The sequence below is a fragment of the Phyllobates terribilis genome, unplaced genomic scaffold (assembly GCF_046119375.1).
Source record: "Phyllobates terribilis strain yellow unplaced genomic scaffold, ASM4611937v1 Scaffold_5__5_contigs__length_657084704, whole genome shotgun sequence".
NCBI classification, from domain to species: domain Eukaryota; kingdom Metazoa; phylum Chordata; class Amphibia; order Anura; family Dendrobatidae; genus Phyllobates; species Phyllobates terribilis.
Window position 1 is genome coordinate 468,664,218 of NW_027362765.1, and position 27,679 is coordinate 468,691,896.

Genomic DNA, 27,679 nt, shown 5'->3' on the forward strand with positions numbered 1-27,679 from the left:
ATGCTTTTATTTATTTTTTTGCATGGGCTTTAGTAGAGCCTTCTTTTATGGATGCATGTCATTCTTCTGCAGTGCACACCATATTGTGTTACGAGAAACACTCACCCCGGTTTGGTTTTCAACTTCTTTAGCAAGCGTGAATGTTGATTTTCTTCAACTCTTCTCATCAGAAGATGCTCCTGTTTAGGTGTTAATGGCTGTGGTCAGCCTGGACATCTGGAAGACTGTTGCAGTTCTTAGTCAGAATACAATTTAACAAATTAAAAGCTTTGCTGATCGTGTTGTAGCCTTCACTTTTCTTGTTTAAAAGAAAATTTTCTTTGTCAGGTCTTGTGACATTTCTCTTCTATGTGGTGCCATTGCTGACAGCATGAAATGGAAAGGGGTTTTGTTAAGAAATACCCTTTATATAGTCAGCAGCCTGCTGGATATCTATTTAATGAATAGTTGGTTACCTGTGGTTGAATTCTAATGTCTAAACTTTAACATACTCCTAAGCCTTTCATTGGGGTGTACTCATTTGCAACAATGTCTTGAGTAAATGTTAGAAATTAACTTTTAATATTACAAAATACTCCCACAAGTGTATCCCATATAAAATGTTGATTCTGAAAGGAAACTAAACATTTTCTGGCAAATCTATAGGGGTGTACTCATTTATACTAAGCACTGTACATCACCACCTGACAACAAGTTACAGAGATTATCTTCTACAAGCATTAAAAGAATACAGCAGTACTAAGAATGCCAAAAACATTTATATGGAGATTTACAGCATACATAAGGGAGATATACACGTATGAACAAAAATTAAAAGGGGATCAGAAAGGACTCCAAAAAACAGAGTGCAGAATCTGATTTTTTTAATCTGTCTGGTTTGAGTTACACAAAAAAAAGAAGATAATCAAACTATTGTATGAATCAAACAGTGCTTTTTTTTTTTTCTAACAAAAGCCATTTATGAAAAGAAAAATAAATATAGATTTTTTTTTTTTATTTATTTATTTTTTTACTAACCCAAGTTTCAATCTCTGGATTTAATTTAATCTAGGCAATACAATCCCCTCACATCTGTTCCTTAGCGGCCACCAAATAGGACAACAACTTTCCTTTGATTTCCATACTTCAAGACCAATTCAGCACCAGTGGCATGATTTCTTGATTAAATCTTTGATGGTTTTTGAATATAGATCTTTATTTTAGTCTTTGCTGTGATTTCCTCCACTGTATTTGTACACAGCACACGGCAATATTTACAAGAGTTTATATGCAAGTACATTACCTGCAAAGTCTGCAGGAGAAAACGCAAACATAAAAGACAAAACACACAACATAGATATACACAAGTAGTAAAAAAAACAAAGAGGTGATCATTCATAGAAGTAAGTAGATAAATCCTGACACCCATGCTGGGTCCTAACTTTTAATTTGATTGGCTGGAAGATTTGACTTGTCCAAGTCATCGAAGTATGGATGAAGCAGGGCCTTCCTGCCAGAAATTCTCTTTGTAGGGTCATAGATCAGCATTTTCTGTTAATGAGAGGACACAAAATATTAAAAGTTACTTATGAAAATATTTCCACACAGGAAATGAGTATGTAAAGCAGTGCTCAGGAGTGGAGACAGATACATAAAAAAGGGTGGGTGCCAGCTGTGTAATACAGCCTGCTACTGACAGCAGTGTCCAAAGCCATCATGAATTGTAATAGTTTACTTTTAATTCACAGTGTATATTACACAATAAAAATGACCAGGAAACACGGTTCCCCAGGTCAGTACAATTATACATCACTGCAAAATCCTTGGCAGCCCAGCGTCACCTCGACTCCTGACCCAGCTGCTCCCCACCAGGGACTTTTGCAGTGATGACTCATGCAGAGGCTTCCTGTTTCTACATAGAGCTAGTCAACTTTTAATCATGCGATGTCATAGACCTAAATGGAAAAGAGAAGAATTAACTGGGTAGAAAGATAAAATGAGCAATTGTAAGTACACAGTGTTCTATAATATAATTACTGCAATATGAGAGGATAAAAACTTACGGGAGGAGTGCTTTTTTTTTTTTTTAATAGCCATGGGCAAAGCTCAGAATAATACAGCCATCAGCTGCCAGATGACGCAAGACTTAAAGGGAATCTGTCACCCCCCTGGGCGATATCAGACCTCTACTATGGCCATACCGGGTATAGAAAAGTAAATCTATACATACCTGTATGGCCCATAGTAGAGATCTGATTGCAGAGAAAAGAGCTTTAATCAATTCTTTTTTCCCCAACCTGTTTTTTTTTTTTTTTTTTTTACAGGTTCTATGGTACCCGGGTCTGGAGGAGAGTCTCCTCTTCTCCAGACTTGGGCACCATCCGCACATAGAATCGCATAATATCCGTGTGTGCAAATGTGCTGACACGGATAATATGCGTTTCAATGCAAGTCAATGGCGGCAATTATGCTGCGTGTCCGCAAAATTAATGGACATGCTGCGTATTTTTCCGCAATGATAATCCGCATGTGCTGTGCACATGCTGTGGAAATTTCCACTGCGGATTATCATTGGGGACCATGGAACACGTATTACCAAGTGTTTAAACGTTTTTGCTGTGGAAATTCCACTGCAAAAATGCGTGAAAAACGCATACTGGGCACGCAGCCTTAAGGAGACTATTGAAGCATGCAGAAAGTGTAAAAAAAAAAAAAAAATTTAAATACAAAAACAAAAAAGGTTTAAATCACCCCCCTTTTGCCCCATTCAAAATAAAAAAAATAAAAAATAAAAAAAAAAAAAAAAAAAACACATACATATTTGGAACCGCCAAATTGCCCGATCAATATAAAAAAAAGAATTAATCCAATCGGTAAACAGCGTAGCGAGAAAAAACTTCCAAACGCAAGAATTACGTTTTTGGTTGCTGCAACATTGCAGTAAAATGCAATAACAGGTGATCAAAACATCAGATTTATCCCAAAACGGTATTAATAAAAATGTCAGCTCAGTGCGCAAAAAATAAGCCCTCACCCAGCCCCAGATCATGAAAAATGGTGCCCTTCTTTTAACAAACTTTAGGTCCTTTTTTTTTATTTAAGTGGTGAAAAAAAAAAAATCCATACATGTTTGGTGTCTACAAACTCATGACCGCGAGAATAATAATGGCAGGTCAGTTTTAGCATTCAGTGAACATGGTTAAAAAAAAAAAATTAAGGAAAACACAACTGTGGAATTGCATTTTTTTGCAATTCCACCACACTTGGAATTTTTTCCCCCCCGTTTTCCAGTACACGATATGGTAAAACCAGTGATGGCATTTTAAAGTTCAACTCGTCCCGCAAAAAATAAGCCCTCACATGGCCATATGGAATGAAAAATAAAAAAGTTCTGGCTCTGGGAAGAAGGGAAGCAAAAAACGAAAATTGCTCCGGTCATAAAGGGGTTAACTGTACATCATGTCAGTTAAGCAACACTTTACTGATTAACTTAAATGTGAAGAAAACAAAAAACATTGGTCACAGTTGACCAGAACTTCAAAGGACAAAAGGCACAAGGAATAGACTGGAAATGGTGCCCAACGCATTCAACTAAATAGATAGATCTCTATCGTGTGTATATTTCTACCTATCAAAGTACAAAGCTACAGTTATCATTAAAGGGGTCCAAACTGATAAATCGGCAGTCACTCGGTGTGACTGCAGACTTATTAACCCCCCCCCCCCCCCACCAAACAAAGCATGGTGCGCTGTGGGAATTTGCTGGTTTCTGAGTGGAGACCAAAGGGTATGTACGAGTTATACATACTCCCAGCCAGTGGGCGCAGCCTCGCTCCATACACTTGTATTGAACGGAGGCCATGCCCCATCTAGTGGGTGTGGCCAAATAGAGGGCACAGCCTACCTCCATACCAGTGTATGGAGAGCGAGGCAGTGCATATAAATATGCATAGCTCATACATACCCTCTGGTCCCGGGTCTGAAACCAGCAAATCCCCGCAGTGCACAGTGCGTGTGCTCGGGGAATTCATAAGTCACACAGAGTGACTGCAGACTTATCGGTTTTGACCGGACAAGCCCTTTAACAATGTTAAGGCGATAATGGGAGTTGATGTTACCAGTCATCCTCAGACTGCAGACCATACAGGAACCACACTACTTATGAGACACAGGCAGTATCACAAATAAACATTTACACCCAGGTACCTTTATAGGTGATCTCTTCTCTGATTGAAGTAATTCCCCCGCACCCCCGTCTAGTAACACAGCTGTCCAGCAGCCTTGCTGCATGCAAGCAAGTGTATGGACGCGAGGCCATGCCCACTGGCTGGGAATATGTATAATCATACATACCGTCCAGTCCAGACTTCAAACCAGCAAATCCCACAGCACACCAGCACAGTGCGTGCACTGGGGGAGATTCACTGCAGTAACACGGAGTGATTGTAGACTTATCGATTTGGACCAGACAACCCCTTTAATAACCGTGGGGGAGATATGACTCTGGGATGTCCCAGTGGATGGGGGAAAAAACAGCTGACCAGGTTCATCACCTGGCAGACAGCACCAGTAGCACCTTACACCTCCAGATGGCATCAGCAAAAGCCACAGAATGGAGTTTGTAGAATTTGAGGAAAGTGTGAACAGTGGCCCAAGTGGCAGGGATGAAGACCTAAGAAATCAAAGCATGATCACCCAGGAGAATCAGAGCACCCTTACAGAATGAGCCGTAACCCAAAAAGGGTAGAGGTTTTCCATAATAGGCTTTTCACAATGGCTGACCTGATCCATTTGGAAATAATCTTGGGAGGCTTACAGGCTCCCGTTTGACTCAACAGGAATGACCAGAAGAATTAGGATGCTGTAAGGCTTCTGTGACACAAAAGGTTGATCCTAATGAGCTTTGACCAGGATCCAGACTAAACACTCCCAAGGATGAACCAGAAGTTAGCAAAAGGAGGGGGAGGCAGGGGGAGACTGCTCTAATTGATGCAGAAAGCAGATGTAGCAATTGCAGATTTGTAAGGATGGAAAGGCGCACAAAACCTGCTTGCCCTGATGGAGGAACAAGGAAGGGCTGCGAGCTCGCACCCCCTGCAAATGGAGGTTGTTGCCACTAGAAATGCTGTAAAGAGGCTCAAAAGGAAGACTGAACGAAGCAGAGTCCCAAAGGATCCACCAGATGCCTGTAAGGAGCGATGCAATGAGCCCCCCTACTGAAAGGGCAACTTGTTCCTTCAAAGAAGCAAGGCAGACACCTGCGTCAAGACCAGACTGAAGGAAAATCCTAGGAATAGAGAAATCTATGGCATGGAAATATATCTGTTTGCACTCCCAATAACCTTGGCAGGTTGAAGCCTAAGAGCCTCCGGCATGGTCCAAATAACTGGGTCAGAGAAGCCTTTGGATCTCAAACCTCGACTTTACCTTAACTGCGTTTAATGGTGTCACTGTTAAAGTGTGGTTTCACACAGAACCTTGAGAAAGCAGGTAGTAACGGAGAGGGCCAAGGACCGTAGATGAGGTTGGCGTACCATGCCCAGTAAGGCTAGTTTAAAGCTATCAGGATTGCCCTCCACCTTAACCAGCTTGAACAATGCAGAGAAAAAGTCAAAGCAGAGTAATGTGATGGAGCCAACTGACCAAGGAGTGATCAGACTTTACTGCAAATGTTGTAAGATCTCAGGATCAGGTATCATAAATTGGGATTTTGCGATTGAGGCAAAATGCAAAGAGATCCATGTCAAGACCCCTGAGAAGTCAGCCCCCTCTCCTGGACGTAGAGTTGCTTGGCTGAGAGTCCACGGCCCAGTTTTCCACACCGAGTATGGACAGTAGAGCTTACAGCTGATGTTCAGTATTTTACATGTGAATGAGGCCTTAATGTAAAATACAGATGAGAAGACATACCATTCATGGTCGCTAGTCACACAGATGTGTATTTTGTAACTGTGCTGCCCCGCCTTTATCCTGGGAGCCTGTTGCATCTCATAGTGAAACGTGATACTCCGCCCAGTGAAGAATCTTAGTGATTTTAACTCATGACTGAGGAGCTCCTGGTGTCCCCATGATCGTTCACATAGGCCACCACAGTAGAGTTGTTTGTACTCAAAGCAAGAGGTCCCCGAGAAGGGAGGACCAGTTGTAGAGAACCAGAAAACAGCTGTCAGTTCCAGGTTTTAGATTGCAGGCAAGATGCCTCGAAATACCCCGAGTGGAGTGATGATTGAATGCTGCTCTCCAGCCCAAAAAGACAAGCATCTGTCATTACTATCTGAAGGAGAAAGGAAAGATCTGCCTGAAAACAGAACAGAGGCAGTCAGCCACCAAAGGGCTCTAAAACAGAAAAACTGATGCAACTTTATAAAGACTTGACTGACTTGCTCTTGAGAAAATGGAATGTTGTAGATGTTTGGTGAAGGGAACTGCCTCGAAAACAAACCATCCTGCCTAGACCTTTCATGGAGTAAAGAGGGTGGGCGGGGGGAACCTACAGATGCAGCACAAGGTCTCCAACAAACAAAAATGCTGCAAAAATTGCAGCAGCTGGAACGGTATCAGACATTATTTGGATCCTCAATTGACAGAAATTAAGTGCTCCAAAGAGATTTGGAGACTGGACAGATTATCCTCTGGACATGGCCTTCACCAAAAGATCGTCCAGATACAGGATAACTGCTACCCCTCTGCTGCCGATGACCCCAATCAGGTGGTGAGCACTTCAGTAAATACTTTGAGAGCTTTCACCAATGTAAAAGTGCGTGCGATAAACTGGAAATGAAGAGAACAGACAGAAGCCAATAAAATGCAGCAATGGGAATGTGAAGATGAGCATTACATACAGCAGAAAAATTCTCCTCTTCTGTAGAGACAGGACTCCATGCAAAATCTTTAGAAAGGGACACATTTGATTTTGTAACCCAGAGATATAGGCGACAGCTGGGTCAGGGAGGTGATCCTGCAGAATGTAAGCCCTCAAGGGCAGCATCCTCTTCCCTCTGTACCAGTCTATCATTGTTAGTTCATTTACTGTAAGTGATATCTGTATTTGGTATGTAACCCCTTATGTACAGCACCATGGAATCAACGCTATATAAATAAACTATGCTAACAAATCTCTTGGAAAGAGAAGACATCCTTGTCATTCATTAGCTCGTCTGAACTCTTTCCGAAGAGCCTGTCCCCTGTAAAAGGGAGCCAGTAAGGAACTTCTTGGATTCTGTATTGTGAACCAGAGACTGCACGTGACAAATGCTCTTGAGAACATGGAGGATTTTTAAATTACAGAAAAAGGAAATAGCTTGTTTTAACCATTTAAGAAATGGAGACAACTTCCTTTAAAACCCCAGAAAAAAAAAAAAAAGTCACCACTAAACAGACTATAAAACTGTACTTTTAGTACATACCGATAGCAGGTCAAGCCCATCTTTATCAATGTTCTTCACGTTAGAACCAAGGTTGCCCCCTTTCCATTTTGGAAATGTATTCTTGTAGTCTTGCAAAGATTCCACTTCTGGCCATACTTCATTATTTGGTGTTCCCAGAGCCCTGTATACATTTAAAATAAAAAAATAAAAAAAATGGAAAGTTAGATTATATATACCACTATCATCAATGCCCAAGGTTCCCTTCACATTGCGGTCTTTCCCACGTTCAGTGGTCCCATCAGGGTTTGCATCTTGCAAAATGGGATTCGGTGTATGCGCCTTAGAAAAATGGTGCCAGAGTTAAAGTGTGCTCAGCCGTGCATCATTTTCGGGCGTATACACCTGAAAATGATCAGAGCACACGAGGGCACCATTAGTCTGTAACTCGTCTTGGCATATGCCAAATCCCGTTTTGTGGGTGGTTGAGACACAAACCTTGATGAGAGCACTGAACATGTGCAAGAATTCAATGCGAAAGGAGCCTTACCTACTAAAAACAGATTAATGCAGTTTATTTTTATTTTGCTTTCAAAGACATTAAGCTCCTTAAAAAGGAGTTTATTAAGGACTTCTTTATCAATTTTCCCTATAGGGCTAAGCACTTATCACCAGTCACTGCCGATATGTTGATTGACAGTCGGCTCTCTGTAGCTGTCAATCAACATCACGTTGGCAGTAACGCTTCTACGACAAAGCAGAGCAGAAGAGAAGGAACTCCTCTGTTGAGATGTCGTCACAGAAAGCAGCAGAATCACCCAGAGGAGCGGTCCGTGACCACTCTGAGCTGGAGGAGATCGCCACAGGGCAGAACTAGAAGGTAGTTAGCAATTAACTGCTTAACCCCATAGGAGAAAAAAACAAAACAAAAAAAAGGAAAGAGCCAGAGATGTTGCTGGCCTTTGGCTGTTGCTGCAGGAGCTCAGACGAGCTCCTGTGCCCACACGATCACTATGTTGTACCGGCAAATCAATTTGCAGTAACTGCGAAGAGATTAGGACGTATCAGTTCTGCCAAATGTTGGGAAGGGGTTAAAGAGCCTGTCACTTCCAGAAAAGCTATTTATCTGCAGGTAAATAGCATTTAAAATGATGTTTGGCAGGCTTACAAAATACACAGCTATAGGGAGGAAAATCAAGTTATAGTATATTCTCCCTGCAGCTGCTTGCTTGCAGTTAAGGTGCTATAATCACTCGGAGTAATATTGATTGACAGCCGGCTCTGCATACATGCTGGGGAGTGAGCTGTCAATCAACGTGCACTATATTATGGGCAGCAACAAACTGCTCCCTGAAACATCATGACTGGAAGTGAACAGCTGCAGGGAGAATAAAACTTGATTTTCTCCAAGTAGCCACTGCTAAGGTTAGCCAGCTTCACATGTTTTAAAACCTAGCATAACATGGCAACCTGATATATCATTTCAGTACGTTTATGACAATACCAAAGGGATAGTAGTTTTGGCAACTTAAAATTCTTAATTTTGCAAAAATAAATTTGATTTGAGTCACACTTTCCAAGACAATTAACTTAATGTACTTTACTGTTGATGGAGCTATGATGGCTTTTAATTTTCATTTTTTTTATTTTATTAATAGAAAAAAAATATAACAATTTTTTTAAAGAGGAGAGATGTAATTTAACCCCTTTACCCCCCCCCCCACCAGCGCCATTTGAATTTTTGAATGTAAAATTTGCTTGAATAATTAGCGGACGCCATGTTACATTTGGGGAGCCCCTGATGTGCCTAAACAGTGGAAACCCCCCACAAGTGACACCATGTGGGAAACTAGACCCCTTAGGGAACTTATCTAGATGTGTAGTGAGCACCTTGCACCCCCAAGTGCTTTGCAGAAGTTTATAACATGGAGCCGTGAAAATAAAAAAAAAAAAAAAAAAATCAAACTTTTTCCACAAAAATATTTTAGCCCCAATTTTTTTATTTTCACAAGGGTAAGGTGAAAATGGACCCCAAAAATGGACCGCAAAATCGGCTGGAATGGAGAGCGGACGCCATGTCGCGTTTGGAGAGCACCTGATGTGCCTAAACAGTGGAATCACCCCCACAAGTGACACCATTTTGGAAACTACACCCCTCAAGGATTTTATCAAGGGGTATAGTGAACATTTTGAACCCAGAGGTACGACACAGAATTTGATAACATTAGGTCATCATATTGAATAAGTTGTCATTAGTCTTGAGCGCAAGTGCTCGCTACTTGAGTTTGCATCTTTGATATGCACCATGTATCACGGGTGCTCGAGTGACATGCTCGAGTCCCCGCTCTCATGTTTCATGGTTATTAGACACCCAAAAAAAACATGCGGGAATCGCTCGTGCATGGCAGGCAATCCCCGCGAGTTTTTTTGGCCATGAAGCATATGGGGCGGAGACTTGAGCATGTCACTTGAGCACCCGCGATACTCCGTGCATTCCTGAGCACCCGATTCAAACTCAAGTAGCAAGCACTTGCGCTCAACACTAATCGCCACATCTGCTTTTTTTTTCTACTCTTGAAAAAAATCCCAACCCCATCACAACCCCAACCCTAAAGTTAATTTTTTACGCCGTTGCTCGTGCGGTATAAGTGATTAGACGACTTTGTTCTTCGGGTTGGTGCGATTACATCGATACCAGAATCATATCGGTTTTTACGATTGACAGCTGTCACACACTAAAAGACGCAATTTTTTTGCATCGCCATATTTAGAGAACTATAATTTTTTCCATATTTTGTCCAACAGTCATGTGACTGCTTGCTTTTTGCGGGATGACTTGACGTTGTTATTGGTGCCATTTTCAGGCACTTGACATTTTTTGATCACTTTCTATTCCGATTTTTGGGAGGCAGAATAAAGAAAAACCAGCAATTCAAGAATTTTTTTTTTATGCTGTTCCGCGTGTGGTAAAATTGATAAGGCAGCGTTATTCTTCGGGTCAGTACGTTTACAGCGGTACCACATTTATATAGTTTTTCTGTGTTTTGGCACTTTTACACAATAAAAGCTATTTTATAGAAAAAAAATATTTTTTTTGCATTGCTTTATTCTGAGAGCTTGTTTTTTGCGGGACAAGATGTTTTCAGCGGTAGCATTTTTATTTATATTCGTCTTTTTGATAGAGTGTTTTTTTTGTTTGGCGGTATGATGAAAAAGCATTGTTTTTTGCTCAGTCTTTTATTTATTTTTTTACCGTGTTGACTAAAGGGGTTAACTAGTGGGACAGTTTTATAGGTCAGGTCGTTCTGGACGCGGCGATACCAAATGTGTACTTTTATTGTTTTTTTCATAATAATTTATTAATGGGTAAATTATATTTTTATTTTTGGTGGATTAATTTTTATTTTTTTTCATTTAACACTTATTGGACTTTTATTCTGTGTCCCACTATGGGACTTTCACTTTTTTTATTCTGATCGCCTGTATAGCACAGGAATGCAGCACCATCCCTGTGCTATACAGGCTGTCAGTACTGCACAGGGAGAAGATAGTTTGGTCATGCACTGCGCATGACCAAAGAATCTTCCTGCTGTCTGGTGACCCAGATGTTGTCATGACGACATCGGGTCGTCATGGCAACATCCGGGAAGCTGCGGCAGACAGCGCTGGAGGCCGGGAGAGGAAGAGAGTATTCCAATCACCTCCCCCTTGCCACCGCAATGCTGCAATCGACTTCGATCGCAGCATTGAGGGGGTTAATGTGCCGGGAGCGGTGTGGGAACCGCTCTCTGCACATAGTGACAGCTGACACCCGGCGGCGATCGCCCAGCTTGTGTGCGGGCACGATTGCCATATGACCTAATAGTACATCATTGGTCCAATTGGCCCAGGTCACCAAGACGTACTATTATGTCATACGTGAGAAAGGGGTTAAGGTTACCCATAAAAATAGGGTGGGGAGTGGTACGGTGTCAAAAAAATAAATAAATAAATAAATAAAGAGATCAATTTTGACGTTCTGATTGTTTCCTTCGTATGGTGTCTACTTTATGGGTTAAATAAACAATTATATCCCCCCTCCCTCTTTAACAATTGCTAGTAGATACAGGAGGGTCATGTAGTAGCATGACACGGAAGTACATGGATTTGCAGAGTGTCAAAACAAATTAAATCCATAAAGAATGGTTAAAAGGGTGGGATGAGGCAAGGAAAGAGGGGGACAGGGGAGGAATGAAAGGGTCAGCTCCAGCACACAAATCAGCAGGGTAAGTCCAGAGGATGGTTATAGGGAGAACCATGCACCTGCATGAATTTGTATTCTGCCAAACATCGCCAAGTCAACCAGCAACACCGGGTACAGTGGAATATGTCATGGTGATTGTTCATTTAAAAAGTTGAATCCTTCATAATACATATGATTTCTAGATTCTGAAACCAGTTTAAAAAGGTAGAAATATCAGGATCTCTCCACAGTGCAGGAATAAGCACTTGAGCAGCATAGGAAAGCAAATAAAGCAACACCATTCTTGTGATGTGGCGCATAGACTGTCACCAATACTGTTACCTAAGAACATGAGATTGACCAAATGAAGAATTTTTCACCCATTTTATGACTTGGATAAAAAGAAAAAAAAAAAAGTCTGGATAAGCGATCTGGATACACCTTACATTTACGTACCTAAATATTCTGAATAGTTGATCTATTTCGGAATCGCCATGGAAGAGCGGCTTCTTTGATGCAATCTCTGCAAATATCGTGCCTATACTCCATACATCGACTGGTGTGGAATACCTCACAGAGCCCAGGAGGACTTCTGGCGCCCTGTACCACAAGGTCACAACCTGTAAGGATGACAAGGAATAACTGGGATTTAATTACATGCAACAGGTAATTCAGTTCTCTATCTCCCATGGCTCCTTTACAAAACAGGTCCAATGACTACCTAACTGCAGAACCAAGTATTGCAGCATAGATGGTATTGCGCTGCATTCCCAGCATTGGATGAGGTTTGCGTAAAACAGTTTTGAGAAGGAGACCTGCTCCTTCTAGGCTTTGTTGGGGGAATGCCAGCATACAAAATTGCCAAGAAAACCTTGGGAATAAAAAACAAACATTTACCAGTGGCTGGGAGGGGGAAAAAAACAAAACAAAAACACTTTTCTTCTCGAACATGGAGATTTTTAATTGTATAGTTTACCACTTGATACCTAGGTTACCAGCCACCTATGTAGTCTTTTAGGCCTCCTTCACATACCCATGTTCCCGGTACGTGTGGAATCAAGTCACACACCCCCACCACACACACACACACACACTCTATAACCTAATCATGTCTGTATTGTGACACTGACCGTGTAAACCACAAGGAGACAGGTCAGTTTTTTTTACCGGCAGTAAGGATAACAAGGACCAATACAAGTCTATGAAAAACACGCACAGCACACAGATGGCATCAGCATATTAATCCAGGGAGCTGCTGGTTGTCAGTCGTACAGGCATGCCCAAACTGGAATTTATTAAAATTGGCAGTTCATGCCACACTCCAGCAGACTGTGTATTAGTAGACGTACACCTCTAAATAAATTTGCCATTTCCCTGGCTCTGCTTGCACCAGAAAATAAAGGCTATGCCAATCATGGAATGGTATAGATTTGCGCTCTAATGTATACCAACATTTTGCATTTAACACCGTAAATCTGTCATGTGACTGGGAGACCCTACTCGTTCCATTACAGGAAATCAGTCATCAGGTTTTTACATCAAGTTATACAGAGCTCAGCATGCAGAGAATAGGTAGAGCTGTAGTAGATAAAATGTGATCAAAACTACAGCCAACAGCCCAGTAAGTGACATTGCTGGGATCAGAGTCTCTGCCCCTACATCATGCTGCTCTCAGATTGGGTAGAAAAAGCCTGCTGACAGATTCCCTTTAAGCCCTACCCAACCATTTCAAAAAATAATGAAAAAAAAAAATTTCATCTATGGAGGAATTAATGGCGCAGTCTCAAGTTCTGCTCTTCAGGAGCGCCCTGCTCCTCAGTCTCCTGTCTTCCTGCTACCTGGGGTGGGAGGGGAAGGAAATGTGCAGTGCGTCTAGGCCAGATTCAGAGCAGTGCTTGCAAACATCTTGTAACGTGCGCTCCTTGCCAAGGAGACCAGCCACCTCCGATGTGGACAATATAATTGGCAATGAGTAGTAAAATCTACAGCATTGAGAATCCTCCCATTCTTGAGAACGGCAAAATTTTTTTTTTTTTTTTTTATAAAAGCTAAATTGCATGGTTGCTTGTTTTTGAAAGCACTTTGCACTATTAGGCTATGTGCCCACAATGCAGAAATGCTCTGGATTTTTTCTGAGCGTTTCTGCATCTCCCTGGCAGAAAAAACGCATGCGGATTTTACATAAGCTTGTTCCTGGCAGAAAAACTCATGTCCCGAGTTTTTTCGCATGCGGGTTGTCAAGCTCTTTTCCAAGCGATTTTAGCATCACTTTGAAAAGTGCTTGACAACTTGGTCACACTATATAAATCCATGCAACCAGCATGGATTTATATAGTGTGACCAAGTTGATAGTTACAAAGAATGGCAAAAAATAAAAATTAAACACATTATACTCCCCTTCTGATGGCCCCCAGTCTCCTTCTCCGGTAAGTTCGGTGTGTTGGGCCGCTCGCGGTGGTCTAAAAGGACCTTCCATGACATCATTTAGTCATGTGACAGGTCGCGCGACCGCTGACGTCATTGAAGGTCCTTTTAGACCATCATGAGCCGCCGGGGAGCCAGGACGCATCACTGAGGAGACCAGGGGCCATCAGAAGGTGAATATAATGTGTTTATTTTTTCCCCCCACAGGTACTATGGTACCCAGGTCTGGATGAGTCTCCTTCTCCAAACCCGGGTACAATCCACACATTGAATCGCCTAATATCCGCATGTGCACATGTAGTCATGCGGATATTATGCGATTCAATGCAAGTCCATGGCAGAGAAAAACACCACAATTACGCAAAATTAATGGTACTGCTGCGGATTTTTCCGCAATGATAATCCACAGCGGAAATTTCTGCAGCATGTGCACAGCACATGAGGATTATCATTGGGGAACATAGCAGACCTTCAACCAAGAGTTTCCGCGGCGGAATTGCCGCTGCAGAAACACTTAGAAAACGCATCATTGGCACACAGCCTTACACATTTTATAAAAGACAAAACACTACATTTTTAAAACGCCATGGCACTAACCCAACGATTTTTTTCTTACCTCGTGTGTGTAAACCCGGACAGGGATGCCAAATGCTCGAGCCAATCCGAAGTCAGCCAGCTTTATTACTCCTTTACTGTCTATTAACAAGTTCTGGGGCTTCAGATCTCGGTGTAATACTCTTCTGGCATGACAAAATACAATGCCTTGTAAGATCTGATACAAGTAGCTCTGTCAAACACAAGAAAAATTATGAACAAACGTAGGACAAATCAGAGCCCCGTGGTCTACATTGTCCCAACTCAAAAAGCGTCATTGGAATTGGATATACCTTACCTTCACAAGCATGGCATCTAAATATTGACCGCTAGGGATGGAATCCAAATACTTCTTCAAATCCATGGAAAGAAACTCAAAAATAAGATAAAGCCTTGAATCTTGCATCAAAACATCCAGAAGGCTGTGGGGAAAATATATCAAGATCAATTACTGTAAGGTACACTTATAGAATTAATGCTTTGTTTTGTTTTTGCCCATTACGTTCTGGTGGCATTATACTGAGGCTGAGATCTGACTTGAACCCAATCTGTTCTACTTCCCCCTGCAATCATTTACCAGCACAATCAACATATTCAATACTTTTTTTTGCTTTAGGCCCTGTTCAAATGGTTTGTCAACGAGACATTAAATTGGGGGTGGTAACCACCTGTTACCTTGGGCATCATCATTTATTTCTGGTGCCGATTCTTCCCATTGAATGCGACTAATGCTCACACGGCACATCCTTTAATAAGTGCGTTTTAGATTTGATAATTGCTGATAAAAGCTACGTTCACACAGCGCATTTTTTGCCATGTTTTTCCCGCAAACACAGCATTTTTCCTGTTCCATCAAAGTGATTGAGATTTTTGAAATCTCATGCACATGTATGTAGCTTTCTTTTTCCTTGCTGATTTGAAGCTAAAATGAGCCTATTTTATGCAGTGTTTCCTGCCAACACATTTGATTTTTTTGTTGCATATACTTTATTTCAATGTATGCTGTGGATTTTGCTTCTACAACATTTTAAAACCCAGCAGCAAAGTAACTCTCAAAAAGAACAAAGTTGGCAGCTTTCTGAAATTAGTAGTGCAAGTAGATTTTTCTTTTTAGAATCCTATTTAATTGCAATGTATTGTACTTCTATATGTGGACTGAGCACCAAGTTCTCCATCAAAAATATGTAACTAACACGGGTACTTTAGATGCAGCGACAGAGAAAGAGCAGCCAATACAGGGTTAATAAACAGGGGAAGTTTATAACAGGGTAAATCTCCACACAGGGAGTATCAGGGGAAAATATGGGGGAAAACAAGGGAAGTAGCAAATTAAAGTCTTTAACTGACAGTTCACAGTTTAACTAGATATAGCAGAGTTGAACCGGTTGTAAACGACAGTTTTTACACTTAGCTGACTTTTCCTCCACAAGGCAGTTGCCAGCTGAGGCCGGTGTTGATTTCTTCAAGCTTCCCCGCCCAAACAATGCTCAGTCTTCTGGCCGCAGCGGGCGGTCTCCTGGACCCTCTCACACTGCTCTGCTGAGCAGGACCCAGCTCCGCTTTTCCGCGCAAACGTCCTCGTCTCTTCTCTCTCCACACCCCCAGTCTCTCGGTCACCTGACCTCCCAGCTCTCTCTCGACACGCCCCCAGCTTCCCAGTCACCTGACTCCTGTGCTCGCAGTCTGTCTCCCCCCTGCAACCAGAGGCACGGCCCCGGCAGTTCCGGATCCCTTGCTCTGAAAGTACTTACACTCCGGTCTTCCCCCTTACATAACAATTCCAGATGAATTTAATTTGACGAATGTTATAAATTTTGCAGGTCCAGGTGAATTCAAACAGTTGGCGGAAAAATAAAAAACACTGTCTTTTTACTTATTGCAAAACATTACATCAGTCACAGAAGGCTGACATGACCTCAAATACATGCAAGCTTCCATATAATGCCTTGCAGCTATGACATGGTATAACGCAGCCAATCAAGAGGAACCATCACCGGCTGTATAAAAGCCGAAGCAAGCCATCATATATTAGGATAGTGAGATGACTTCAGAGCTCACAGTTCAGCAATATAGATAGGAACAGAAAGGGCTAGAGCGTTGAAGTAAATGCTCCAGACCGTAATGTGTCATACAACTGCATCAGTGAAGATGACTGTAGTCTGCAAATAATACAGATTCAATTAATATAGAGAGATAGAAGAGATGCCAGAAGCAGTGCCAGACTGTGTGATTGATCAATTATATGATGTAGACAGCATCTGTCCTAATGCATTTGAATTACAATCTTTTTCTTCATTCATAATGCACTAGAAAGCAGAAGCATGGCAGCACCACTTTGTTTTTTCTCAAAAAAAAAACAAACAAATCAATGTCAGACGGTATGCTTGCTTGTAAAAGCAGCAAGTATATTGAGCTTTTTTTTTTTATTTATCGATAAATTGTTTTTTGTTCGGGGGAAGGCTTTTTTTTTTTCTTTTAACCACACACGAAAAATAACCCAAAATCCAGACCTTTATAGGGATTCTGAGCAGGCTTTTGCTATGTAATCTTAGGACAGCATGAGATAGGGGTTAAAACATGGAATTCAAAGATGTATAAAGTCCACATGTCCGGCTGCTTGGTGTTGTTTACTTAAGAGTATGTTCACACTAGGCGTTTATGCTAATTTTCAGCTGCGTTTTCAGAAATCTCATGCACACAGCTTGGTTTTTGTATAATCAGTATTTTGTGCTTTACATGTTTTTTTTGCACAATAGATCATATCACTCAGCATTTTTCACTCATTAAAAAGTAATGGGTGGTGAAAAAACACCTAGTGTCAATATTGATTGTGAAAATGAAAAAAATATATCTATCCACAAAAATGTTGTTAGCCCCAAATATTCTCGTTTTCACAAGGATAGCAAGAGAAATTGCACAACAAATCTTGGGGTCTGAGTATGTCAATACCCCATATGTGGTCAGAAAACTACTTTTGTGGCACAGTGCAAAGCTCAGGAGGGAAGCACTATATTGGGGTTCAGATTTTTCGGGACTGATTTGTCACATTTGTAGAGCCCCTGAGGAGCTAGAACAGCAGAACCCCCCCCCCCCCCCCACCACCACCACCACAAGAGACCCCATTTTACAAACTACATGTCTCAATGAACTCATCCAGGGGTGCAGTGAGCAAGTTGACACCACGGGTGTCAAAGAATTTGATACCATTTAGCAGTGAAGGAGAAAAAAGAAAAAAAAAAAAAAAAAAAAAAAAAAAAAGTTACATTTTTACAGCCAAAATTGTTTTAGCCCCAGATTTTACATTTTTTCACACTAGGAAATGGGTAAAAATTGCACCAAAATTTGTCACATTTCTGCTGAATGTAGAAACACCCCATATGTGGCTGTACAGTACTGCTTAGCCATACGGCAAGACTCGGGAGGGATGGAGCGCTATTAGCTTACTGGAGCGCAGATTTTTCTAAAATAGTATGCAGACTCCATATGCAGAGACCCCAAGTGCTAGAAGAGCACTCCCCTCAAGTAGCCCCATTTTGGAAATTATACCCCTTTGGGAATTTATCTACAGGTGTAGTAACAATTTTGACTCCATGGGTGTTTTCCAGAAACAAGCAACAGTGGATGTTGCAAACTGCGATTGTAGTGACCAGTACATTGTGCCCAGCTCGTGCTTTGGGAGACATGCATCTGTAAGTTAGTCAGACTCATCGCTACAGAAATGCCAAACATGTGGACGCCAACTGCGGTTTAGGCACACTGGGGGGGCATTTGGATTTGGGAGCACAGAATTTGCTGAATTTCTATTGAGGGAGAGGAGCAATTTCACTTTTCCAGAGCTTTTGTGATACCAGTAACATGGAAGCTCCTATATTTCCGATAACTGACCTGAGTGGGGGCTTTTTGTGAATGGAGTTGAAATTGTTAGAAACAATTTACTTATTTATCTTGTGCTCTACGCTGAGCACTTACATCGGGGTTTCCATCTAAATCTCTGACGAGATTCAGATGAAACCTCTAAAGCATCCATTCACTATAGTGAGGCAGCAGAGTTACTCTGGAATCCGTCTGGCCTCTGTTTAGCGAAGTCCTTATTTCCCCAGAGGTTCACAAAACTGGCCGACACTTAATAGACGGACACCACCGGATCACAGGCCAGACTGCGTCCACAGTGCCTCCATCCGCCTCATTATAGGGAATCTTCCGCCGGGAGGTTATCTAGAGGGTTAAAGTGCCGGTAGAGGTACGGCACCGTTCCTGGCACTCTATGCCGGGTGTCAGAATGAGCTGACACCTGGTGGCGATCGGGCGCGCACAGCCTCCGTGCACACAAAACCGCTATGACGTTTCCATACGTCCAAGGTCAGCAAGTACCAGGCGACCTGGACGCATGGATACATCCAAGGTCGTAAAGGGGTTAAATAAAATGGTGTGTCTTATCTGTTTTAACTGTAGCTTACCTGGCATCAGCGCAGGTTCACTGCTTCAGGAGGTCAGTGGCGGCAGATGTGGGGCAATGCTTTGGGCCCCATACTCTCAGAAAGGTTGCTGATTCAGGAGGACTGCGGCCATGGAGTGTGGCGATGCTAGTCTCCCGAGATCTCGATCTGTACATGCGCCGCCTCAAGTGGCCATTTTCCCAAAGCCCACCGCAGGGATATGTACAGTAGAGGAGACCTACGCTGACTTCCGAGAGGACAAGGCCCGCAGCAATCGCTACACTCCTGCTGCAGCCGCTCTCCTGAAGCTGTGATCCCACTTCACCGCCGCCCCCAGGTAAAATAGTGTACCTTCGGATTTTGGGAGGGAAAAAGTGCATCTCAAACTTTGAAAAATACGGTATTTCTCCCAGAAAACTTCAATTTCACTTCTTTTTTTTTTATTCCGTGTGTATTGAAACACCAAAAAAAAAAAAAAAAAAGGCAAATTGGACATCATTTCACACAACGCCAAGAATGGGCCGGACAAAATTGTTGCCACCCTCAACTTAATATTTGGTTGCAAACCCTTTGGAATAAGTAACTGCAATCAATCACTTCCTAGAATCAACAAGCTTCTTACACCTCTCGACTGGAATTTTGGACCACTCTTTTGCAGACTGCTCTAGGTCTCTTATATGTAAGGGTGCCTTCTCCCAACAGCGATTCTAAGACCTCTCCACAGGTGGTCAATGGGATTTAGGTCCGGACTCCTTGCTGGCCACTTCAAGAAGCTCCCAGAAATGGATAGAAACAAAGCCCTGGAGAGTTCTGAAGTATGTTTGGGGTCATGGTCCTGGTGGAAGACCCATGACGCAAACCCAGCTTTCTGACACTGGACACTACATTGCGACCCAAAATCCTTTGTTAATCTTCAGATTTTATAATGCTTTGTACACAGTCAAGGCACCCAGTGCTAGAGGCAGCGAAACAACCCAAAACATCTGTTAACTTCCACCATATTTAACTGTAGGTACTGTGTACTTTTCTTTGCCTCATTCCGTTTTTGTAAACAGTAGAATGATGCGCTTTAACAAAAAGCTCTATCTTGGTCTCACCTGTCCACAAGACTCTTTCCCAGAAGGATTTGGGCTTACTCACATACATTTTGGCAAATTGCAGTCTAGGTTTTTAATGTCTGTCAGCAGTGGAGTCATCCTGGGTCTCCTGCCTGCCATAGCGTTTAATTTCTTTCAAATGTCGACCGATAAGTTGCGCTGACGCCAATGCAGCCTGAGTCTCCAGGACAGGCATGAATTTCTTTGGAACTTGATTGGGACTGCTTATCCACCATCCTGCATGGCAAGCTTCATCAAATTTTCTCTGCAGTCCACGTCCAGGGAGATTAGCTACAGAGCCATGGGTTGTAAACTTTGGCACTCAAGTCCTCAGACAGTTCTCCTTTCCTCTTTCTGTTCTCCATGTTTCATGTGGCACACACTGAGTCAACTTCTCCCCTTTTTTTCTGGTTTCAGGTGTGATTTTCATACTGCCCACACCTGTTACTTGCCACAGGTGAGTTTGGACACGCATCACATAACACTTTTAGAAAGGTGCCAACAATTTTGACCGGACTATTTTTGGGGTTGTGTGAAATTATGTTCAATTTGCCTTTTTTTTTTCCCTGTTTTGTTTGCATTGTCCAAATACACTTGCTTATTTCCTTTTTGTATGTAATTGCAATGATTTTCTGGGAGAAATACCTTTTTCTGGAACATTTTTAAGGGTGCCAACACTTGGCCATGACTGTATATATTTTACTAGTCAAACTTTACACCCCACACCAATACAGAGCACTGTTGCATGCCTTCCAATGCCAATGAATGGCGCAATGTAAAGGGGGAAAAAAAAACATACCGCAGCCAAGAGAGCTTCTAGCTGCAGCAGACGCACTGGCACCAGCTGTCCAGGCAATACTACTACCAAATATAGGTCACAACTGGCCTCCTCTTGTCCTGGCAAGAGTATTAGTGGGGAGGAAGTGGAGGGCATTATGGAATATATGGCACATCACTTGCCCCAGTCACAGCATGATTAGGTCAATGCAAGTCAATAGGAGTCTCAAAATACTCCCAGTCATCTTAATTGTTTTCACAGAAAATGCTTAGGTTGAAAGTTCACAGTCACTATATGAAGTGCTCGTTCTCTCTCAATACACTTCTATTGAGAGACTGAGCACCTCTAGTCAGCACTTGATTGCATGTATGCAATTTGCATACATGCAGTCATGCGACTGCCCGCTCTCTGCAGCAGCGGCGGAGAACCCCGACGGCGTGAAGCCTGGGCAACCTCTTAAATGGAAGGCGGTATTAAATCAGAAACTTACCACACAATGTTGGGATGTTGAAGTTCTTTGAGGAGAGAGATTTCTCTGATCGCTGTACTAGGGACGCCTTCCTCTTCGTTTTCCAATCTAATTTTCTTCATGGCGACAATTTGATTAGTTGCTTTGTGTCGACCCTTGTAAACAACCCCATAAGTGCCTGAAAGCAATGAAGTTTGTTAGGCATCATCTACACTGGCACAAAAAAGAAAAAAAAAAAAAAAAACTCACAACTCATTCTCTAGACAAAACATAAGATGTCACAGTCCACATTTATTCATCAGTTTTATACAGCCTTAAAGGGGTTGTCTGAGACTTTAACATTGATGGCATATCCTTAGGATAGGTTATCAATGTCTGATTTGTGGGGGTGCGACTCCCAGCAGCCCCCCCCCCCAATCAGCATCAGCCGTAACTGCACATCACAGCTTCCACGAAGGAATAGTGGCTGTGGTCGGGTACTGCACATCCGTCAGTTAATTGAATAGGTGTAGGATGTGCAGTACCGGGCCACGGCCACTATAAAGTAGTCACCGGGAACAGCTGATCAGTGGGAGTGCGACACCTGGCAGCCCCTAAGGATAGGCCATCATCGTAAGGCCGGTTTCACACGTCTGGATATTTCTGTACCGGAAAAACCTATACCGGAGCCATCCATGGGCACCTGTGTCCCGCATCAGGATCACACGTACCGGCGTTTGGTAATCAGCGGTACAGTTAGTGCTGTTCCCAAGCACCGAGTGCGGCCCTCATTGTTCCTTGCCGGTGCTGCGTTCAGCACCAGCAGGGGTTAATGATGTACGTTGTAGTCTGCTCCCAGTGTCTCCACCTGTAAAGAATAAAAAAAAAAAAAAAAACACACTCACCTGTCTTAAGTGTCCCCTGCTATAATCCATGCGACTGCTCAGCAGAGCAGCGCTCAGTGAGTGGCAGGACACCGCTAGCTGCAGGAGTCATTCTCCCTGGCTCCACTGCCAACTGTACTGCTGATTCCCAAGTGCCGGTAAGTGTCACACAGATGACATCCGTGTGTGGTACATGTTTACATGGACCCATTGACTTGAATGGGTCCGTGTGATCCGTGCTGCCGGACAAAAATGGACATGTCTACGTGTGGCTCATATGGACATATGTGCGCAGACCCATTCATTTGAATGGGTCTAAATGTGTCAGTGTCTCCGGTACGTGTAGAAACAGTCACTACACGTACCAGACACACTGACATGTGAAAGAGCCCTTAAAGTCCCAGACTACCCCTTTAAAATTCATTACTCACACATCACAACTCAGTGGATTATCTCAGCACTCACTGGATTTGAAGAGTACAGAGGGCGAGGTTTTGAAGTTTTATACAGATTTATTAAAGTGTTATTCCCATCATTATAAAAGGGTATTGTAGGATAGTGCATGTAAATACAAGCAATGTTTCAGTTTACAGCTCATTACCTTGGACACAGACCACCGCTGCTAGATAGTAGAAAGTGTGCAACGCTTAAAAGTTCTCTTCTATTGAGCTTGTAAGACACTTTGTGCACCAGCGATCCTGGCTTGCTTCAATAATGTTACCTCCTAATCCCAGCGCTCACAAGCTAAGACAGCAGCAGTGGTCAGTGTCCTAAAAAGCGAGCTGTAAACAAAAAGGGTTAAACCGAGCCCATCCCAGGATTCATGCTGCCCAAACCGTAGGCCGCATGAATCAAAGTCTGGCTGCACAATTGCAGACAAGTATACTTTTCTTTTAGGCTCTCCAGCATTTCAGGGAAGATATAGCTAGAAGGGCACTGGGAAAGGCCAGCTGGGCACTTCACTAGGCTAGTCTCATCTCTGGCCATAGTCTCCAGAAGGCTTTTCCCAGCACTGCACCAAGTGCAGTAACTAAGTGACTGGCAAGTCTTTCCCATACCAGGAGTCCTGTAAACCACCAGCAGTAATGCTGGGAGAAGCTGTCTGAGGGCAGCGCATGACGAGTAATCAAAACTTTAAAATTTTTGTTTCAGAGAAAAATATATCTGGCTGTAATCGTGCAGCAATTCATGATGTCCACAGTTTAGGCAACATGAACGCCTCAGAGGTTCCCCCTTTTAATTCTATCAATAACTGCTGCAAATTGTAAATTAGCAGTAACTTGCCAGAGTGCTTGTTTTTACACCAAACTATCCAACTATAACCATCTACGAAGATAGAATAGTTCTTTAAAAAAGCCAAAAATAGCATAAATTTTGCTGAGGCGGCTGTCAGTCAAACTGCCGGAGTATGCTTACATTATCTCTATACTGTGGTGACTGTAGCCACAACAGCACGCCTGCATGACTGAAAGCCAGGTGGCTCCTGGGAGGAATAAAGTGAATTTTCTCACTAGAGCTGTACATTCAGTGCAGCGGCCAGGCACATAGCCAACGCCATTAACCTGAAGATTAACGCATGTTAATAAAGTTCACTGACAGGTTTCCTTTAACATTTTCCCTTTAAACTGTATTTTTGCCATAATATTATACATACCTTCGCCAATTTTTTCTATCTTAGCATATTCATCCATTTCTGTGGGATTTCTAAATATTCCTGGAAAACAAAATATAGTGGACAAACCATTTCAATGTTTTTTTTCATATTCTTGGGCCCCTGCTCTTAATCTTCGGCCTGGGACAGCTCAGCTGTACTTGTTTCTTTTTATTATGTATAGACCTTCTCAAATGTAAAGGGCCATGGAATAAATGGAACTAAAATAAGTAATATCTTAAAGAATTCTCTCCCCCTGCCCCCAAAAAATAAGTTATGCCCTATCCATAGATAGCTTGCTGACAGAGGAGTAGGTGTGGGAGGGGGCCTGACCTCTTGGACTCCCAGCAATCACAAAATTGGGACTCTAGATCATCAAGAATGGTGCTGCAGAGCCCAGCCCTGAACGGAGAAGCGCATCCTCAGCCTCCGTGCCATTCATTGTCTATAGGACTGCCAGAGAAACCAGAAAGCGCTGTACTCTGCTACTTCTGACAATCCCAGACAATGAATGGAGCAGCGGTTGAGCCTCCATACTAACATGGGGAAAAAGTGCCTTGTTCTGCCAATCGGTGTGGGTCCAAACAGGTGGCCCTGCACCAATACATCAGTTATCAGCAATCCTAGACAACCCATTTAAAGGGAACCAGTCATGTCCTTTCTACTATGTAAACTGCCTCCATTGCGTTGTTAGTGATGCAATGTGCATCACTAACACGCTTTTTTCATTAAAATCAGGGCTTATATCACGAGTATAAAAGCATTTCATAAACTTATATGACCCCTGCTCATTCAGTCATAGGGGTGTGATCCTCGCATTCAGTCAGGGCTGGTGAAGCCCAAGCATTTGAATTCTGCGCCCGGTTTGCGCTGAAGTATGGGGACCTTGCGCAGTATGACAAGGCCAGCCAGAAGCTTGCAGCGCCGGGAGCCGTGCATGCAGCTCCCCGCGCATGCACAGTGAGTTTGTGTAGTTCCCAGCTTCAATGCACATGCGCTGTGACGAGCGGCTCCGGCGGCACACAGTGAAGCTGAGACCTACACAGCCTCACAGCGCATGCGCGGGGAGCCACTCATCACAGCGCATGCGCTGCTCCCCTCGCTGCAAGCTTTGCTGGCTGGCCATATACTGCACAAGCGCCCCATAACTTCAGCGCGAGCCGGGAGGAGAAATTAAATGCGTGGGCGGAGCCAGCCCTGACTGAATGAGGATCACACCCCTATAACTGAATGAGCAGGTAGCATATAAATTTATAAAATGCTTTATACTTATATAAGCCCCAATTTTAAAGGGAATCTGTCACCACTTAGGAGTTATCAGACCTCAACTATGTCCATACAGGGTATAGAAAAGTAAATCTATACTTACCTGTATGGCCCATAGAGGTTTGATTGCAGAGAAAAGCGCTTTAAACAATTCTATTTTGTATAGGCTTGGCGGCCAGGGGATGCCAAGCAATTCCCACCTATGCGCTTATTATTCCCCCAAATCTCCACCTATATGCTTAATTACCATATCCCCCCCCCCCCCCTTTCCCTCCACTGTGCTCCCTGACTTCGCTTTACTTCATCCCAGCCCCGTCTCTCCGTGCACTGCGCCGCAGGTTTCTATTGCGCAGGTCTATTGCGTAGGAGCCGGGAAGTGACAGTGACTTCCCGGCGCCTGCGCAATAGAACCCTGCAGCGCAGAGCACAGGCAGACGGGGCCGGGATGAAGCAAAGCACGCTCTATGTGAGTGGTGCTTTGCACATGCCCGGGAAGTCGGGGAGCACAGTGCACAGGACCCTGTGACATGCAGGGGAGGGGAGGAATATGATAACTAAGCATACAGACGGGGATTTGGGGGAATAATAAACACATAGGCAGGGATTGCTTGGCGTCCCCCGGATGCCAAGCCTGTACAAAATAGAGTTGATTAAAACTCTTTTCTCTGCAATCAGATCTCTACTATGGGCCATACAGGTATGTATAGATTTACTTTTCTATACCCTGTATGGCCATAGTAGAGGTCTGATATCTTCCAGGGGGGGGGGGGGGGTGACAGATTCCCTTTAATGAAAAAAGCCTGTTAGTGATGCACATTGCATCACTAATAACACAATGGGGACAGTTTACATAGTAGATAGGACATGACAGGTTACCTTTAAGGAAAGGGCAATTTATGCATTGCCCCAATATATATGACCTCACCAAAAGCTGAAGCTGCAATGTGACGCAAAAGTAACCTCAACCATCTATATACATAGAAAATAACCAGTCTACAAGGAGAAATATCAGAGGGAGATCATGAAGAAATTCCTGTACACAGATCCTTATAGATAAAAAGTATAAGAAAACGAAGGTCATGAGGTCAGACAGCTTTATAGACCGACAGGCAGCAGCAAGCCTCCCCCCCCATTACATGCAGCAGCAAGCCCCCCATTACAGGCAGCATTCCCTATGGGGCTACTTACTGAAAATAGTATGTACTGTCTCTTAAGCCGCCAGTTTCCAGACAAGACCAACAGTTGGGGGACCACAAGTCGCAGCACGACATGCACACGTGGCTGCCCTGAGTATACAGGAGCAGTAATATCCCGGGCCTGTCACAGACAAAGGAACATAACACCCGGAATTACCGGACGTTCTATAATCCGTGCCCCCCCCCCCTCTTCCCACCCCTCTGTGATTATATTTCTCCCCCTCCGCCACACACTTGCACAGAGATTACGGCCTCTACATACTGGTCACATGTATCACAGTCTAGAGGACACCACCAGGCACTCAGCCCGGAGCACAGCAGCGACATTACCTCACAGAGCGCCCCTTCCTACTGATACACGGGCAGCGACAGACTGAGAGGATTTCAAACCGGCCGCTCAAAACTCAGGCAGCTCAGCCAATCAAGTCGACAGTGGACGTTCAAAGCAACCAATCAGAAACGGTCAGTGATGACGGCGCGAAACGTACTAGGAAAGGCGGTGAAAAAAGCTTGCGGGAGGGGACTAGACTGCAATATTGCGGGATAAATCTTTTGTTTGTTTAAGCGCGGTGGGGCGAGTTTTTCTCGGTTTCCTGAATGTTTTGTCAGAAATGTTATACTACGGGGTGTAATCTGTACAATGCAGCACATGATATGTGTGGGGAAAAGAGATCGTCTCCAGCGAGACATGGCTTCTGCTTCTATGTTTTATTGCAGCTCCTACATACAGTACATGCCAAGATGTGTGAGAAAAAAGGAAACGTATAAATGTGTATGTACATATATATATGTATATATATGTATGTATATATATATTTGTATATATATATATATATATATAATATACTGCTCAAAAAAATAAAGGGAACACTTAAACAACAGAATATAACTCCAAGTAAATCAAACTTCTGTGAAATCAAACTGTCCACTTAGGAAGCAACACTGATTGACAATCAATTTCACATGCTGTTGTGCAAATGGAATAGACAATAGATGGAAATTATTGGCAATTATCAAGACACACTCAATAAAGGAGTGGTTCTGCAGGTGGGGACCACATCTCAGTACCAATGCTTTCTGGCTGATGTTTTGGTCACTTTTGAATGTTGGTTGTGCTTTCACACTCGTGGTAGCATGAGACGGACTCTACAACCCACAGAAGTTGCTCAGGTAGTGCAGCTCATCCAGGATGGCACATCAATGCGAGCTGTGGCAAGAAGGTTTGCTGTGTCTGTCAGCGTAGTGTCCAGAGGCTGGAGGCGCTACCAGGAGACAGGCCAGTACACCAGGAGACGTGGAGAGGGCCGTAGGAGAGCAGCAACCCAGCAGCAGGACCGCTA

General features: G+C 43.2%; 1 protein-coding gene across 2 annotated transcripts; it reads right to left on the reverse strand.

Annotated features, from left to right (window-relative positions):
* Positions 1-739: 739 nt before the first annotated feature.
* On the reverse strand, positions 740-26,801 carry CDK1 (cyclin dependent kinase 1). Of its 2 annotated transcripts, XM_073685419.1 has the most exons (9): positions 26,670-26,801; positions 26,332-26,460; positions 23,881-23,940; positions 21,385-21,541; positions 14,882-15,005; positions 14,606-14,776; positions 12,022-12,185; positions 7,386-7,527; positions 740-1,530 (listed from the first exon to the last, which is right to left on the reverse strand). In XM_073685419.1, the coding sequence occupies exons 3-9, from the start codon at positions 23,915-23,917 to the stop codon at positions 1,417-1,419; spliced, it is 909 nt and encodes a 302-aa protein (XP_073541520.1). In that variant the 5' UTR covers positions 23,918-23,940; positions 26,332-26,460; positions 26,670-26,801; the 3' UTR covers positions 740-1,416. The 2 variants fall into 2 exon arrangements, with proteins under 2 accessions (XP_073541520.1, XP_073541521.1); XM_073685420.1 differs by lacking the exon at positions 26,332-26,460 and having other exon boundaries at positions 26,670-26,764.
* Between the last annotated feature and the right edge of the window lie 878 nt (positions 26,802-27,679).

Excerpts from the sequence above, each read along its gene's own strand:
- CDK1 (XM_073685419.1), bottom strand. The coding sequence starts at position 23,917 with ATGGATGAATATGCTAAGATAGAAAAAATTGGCGAAG. Across the intron at positions 21,542-23,880 it reads GATAGAAAAAATTGGCGAAG|GCACTTATGGGGTTGTTTAC; the intron begins GTATGTATAATA and ends CATTGCTTTCAG. Across the intron at positions 12,186-14,605 it reads TCCGGGTTTACACACACGAG|GTTGTGACCTTGTGGTACAG; the intron begins GTAAGAAAAAAA and ends TCATCCTTACAG.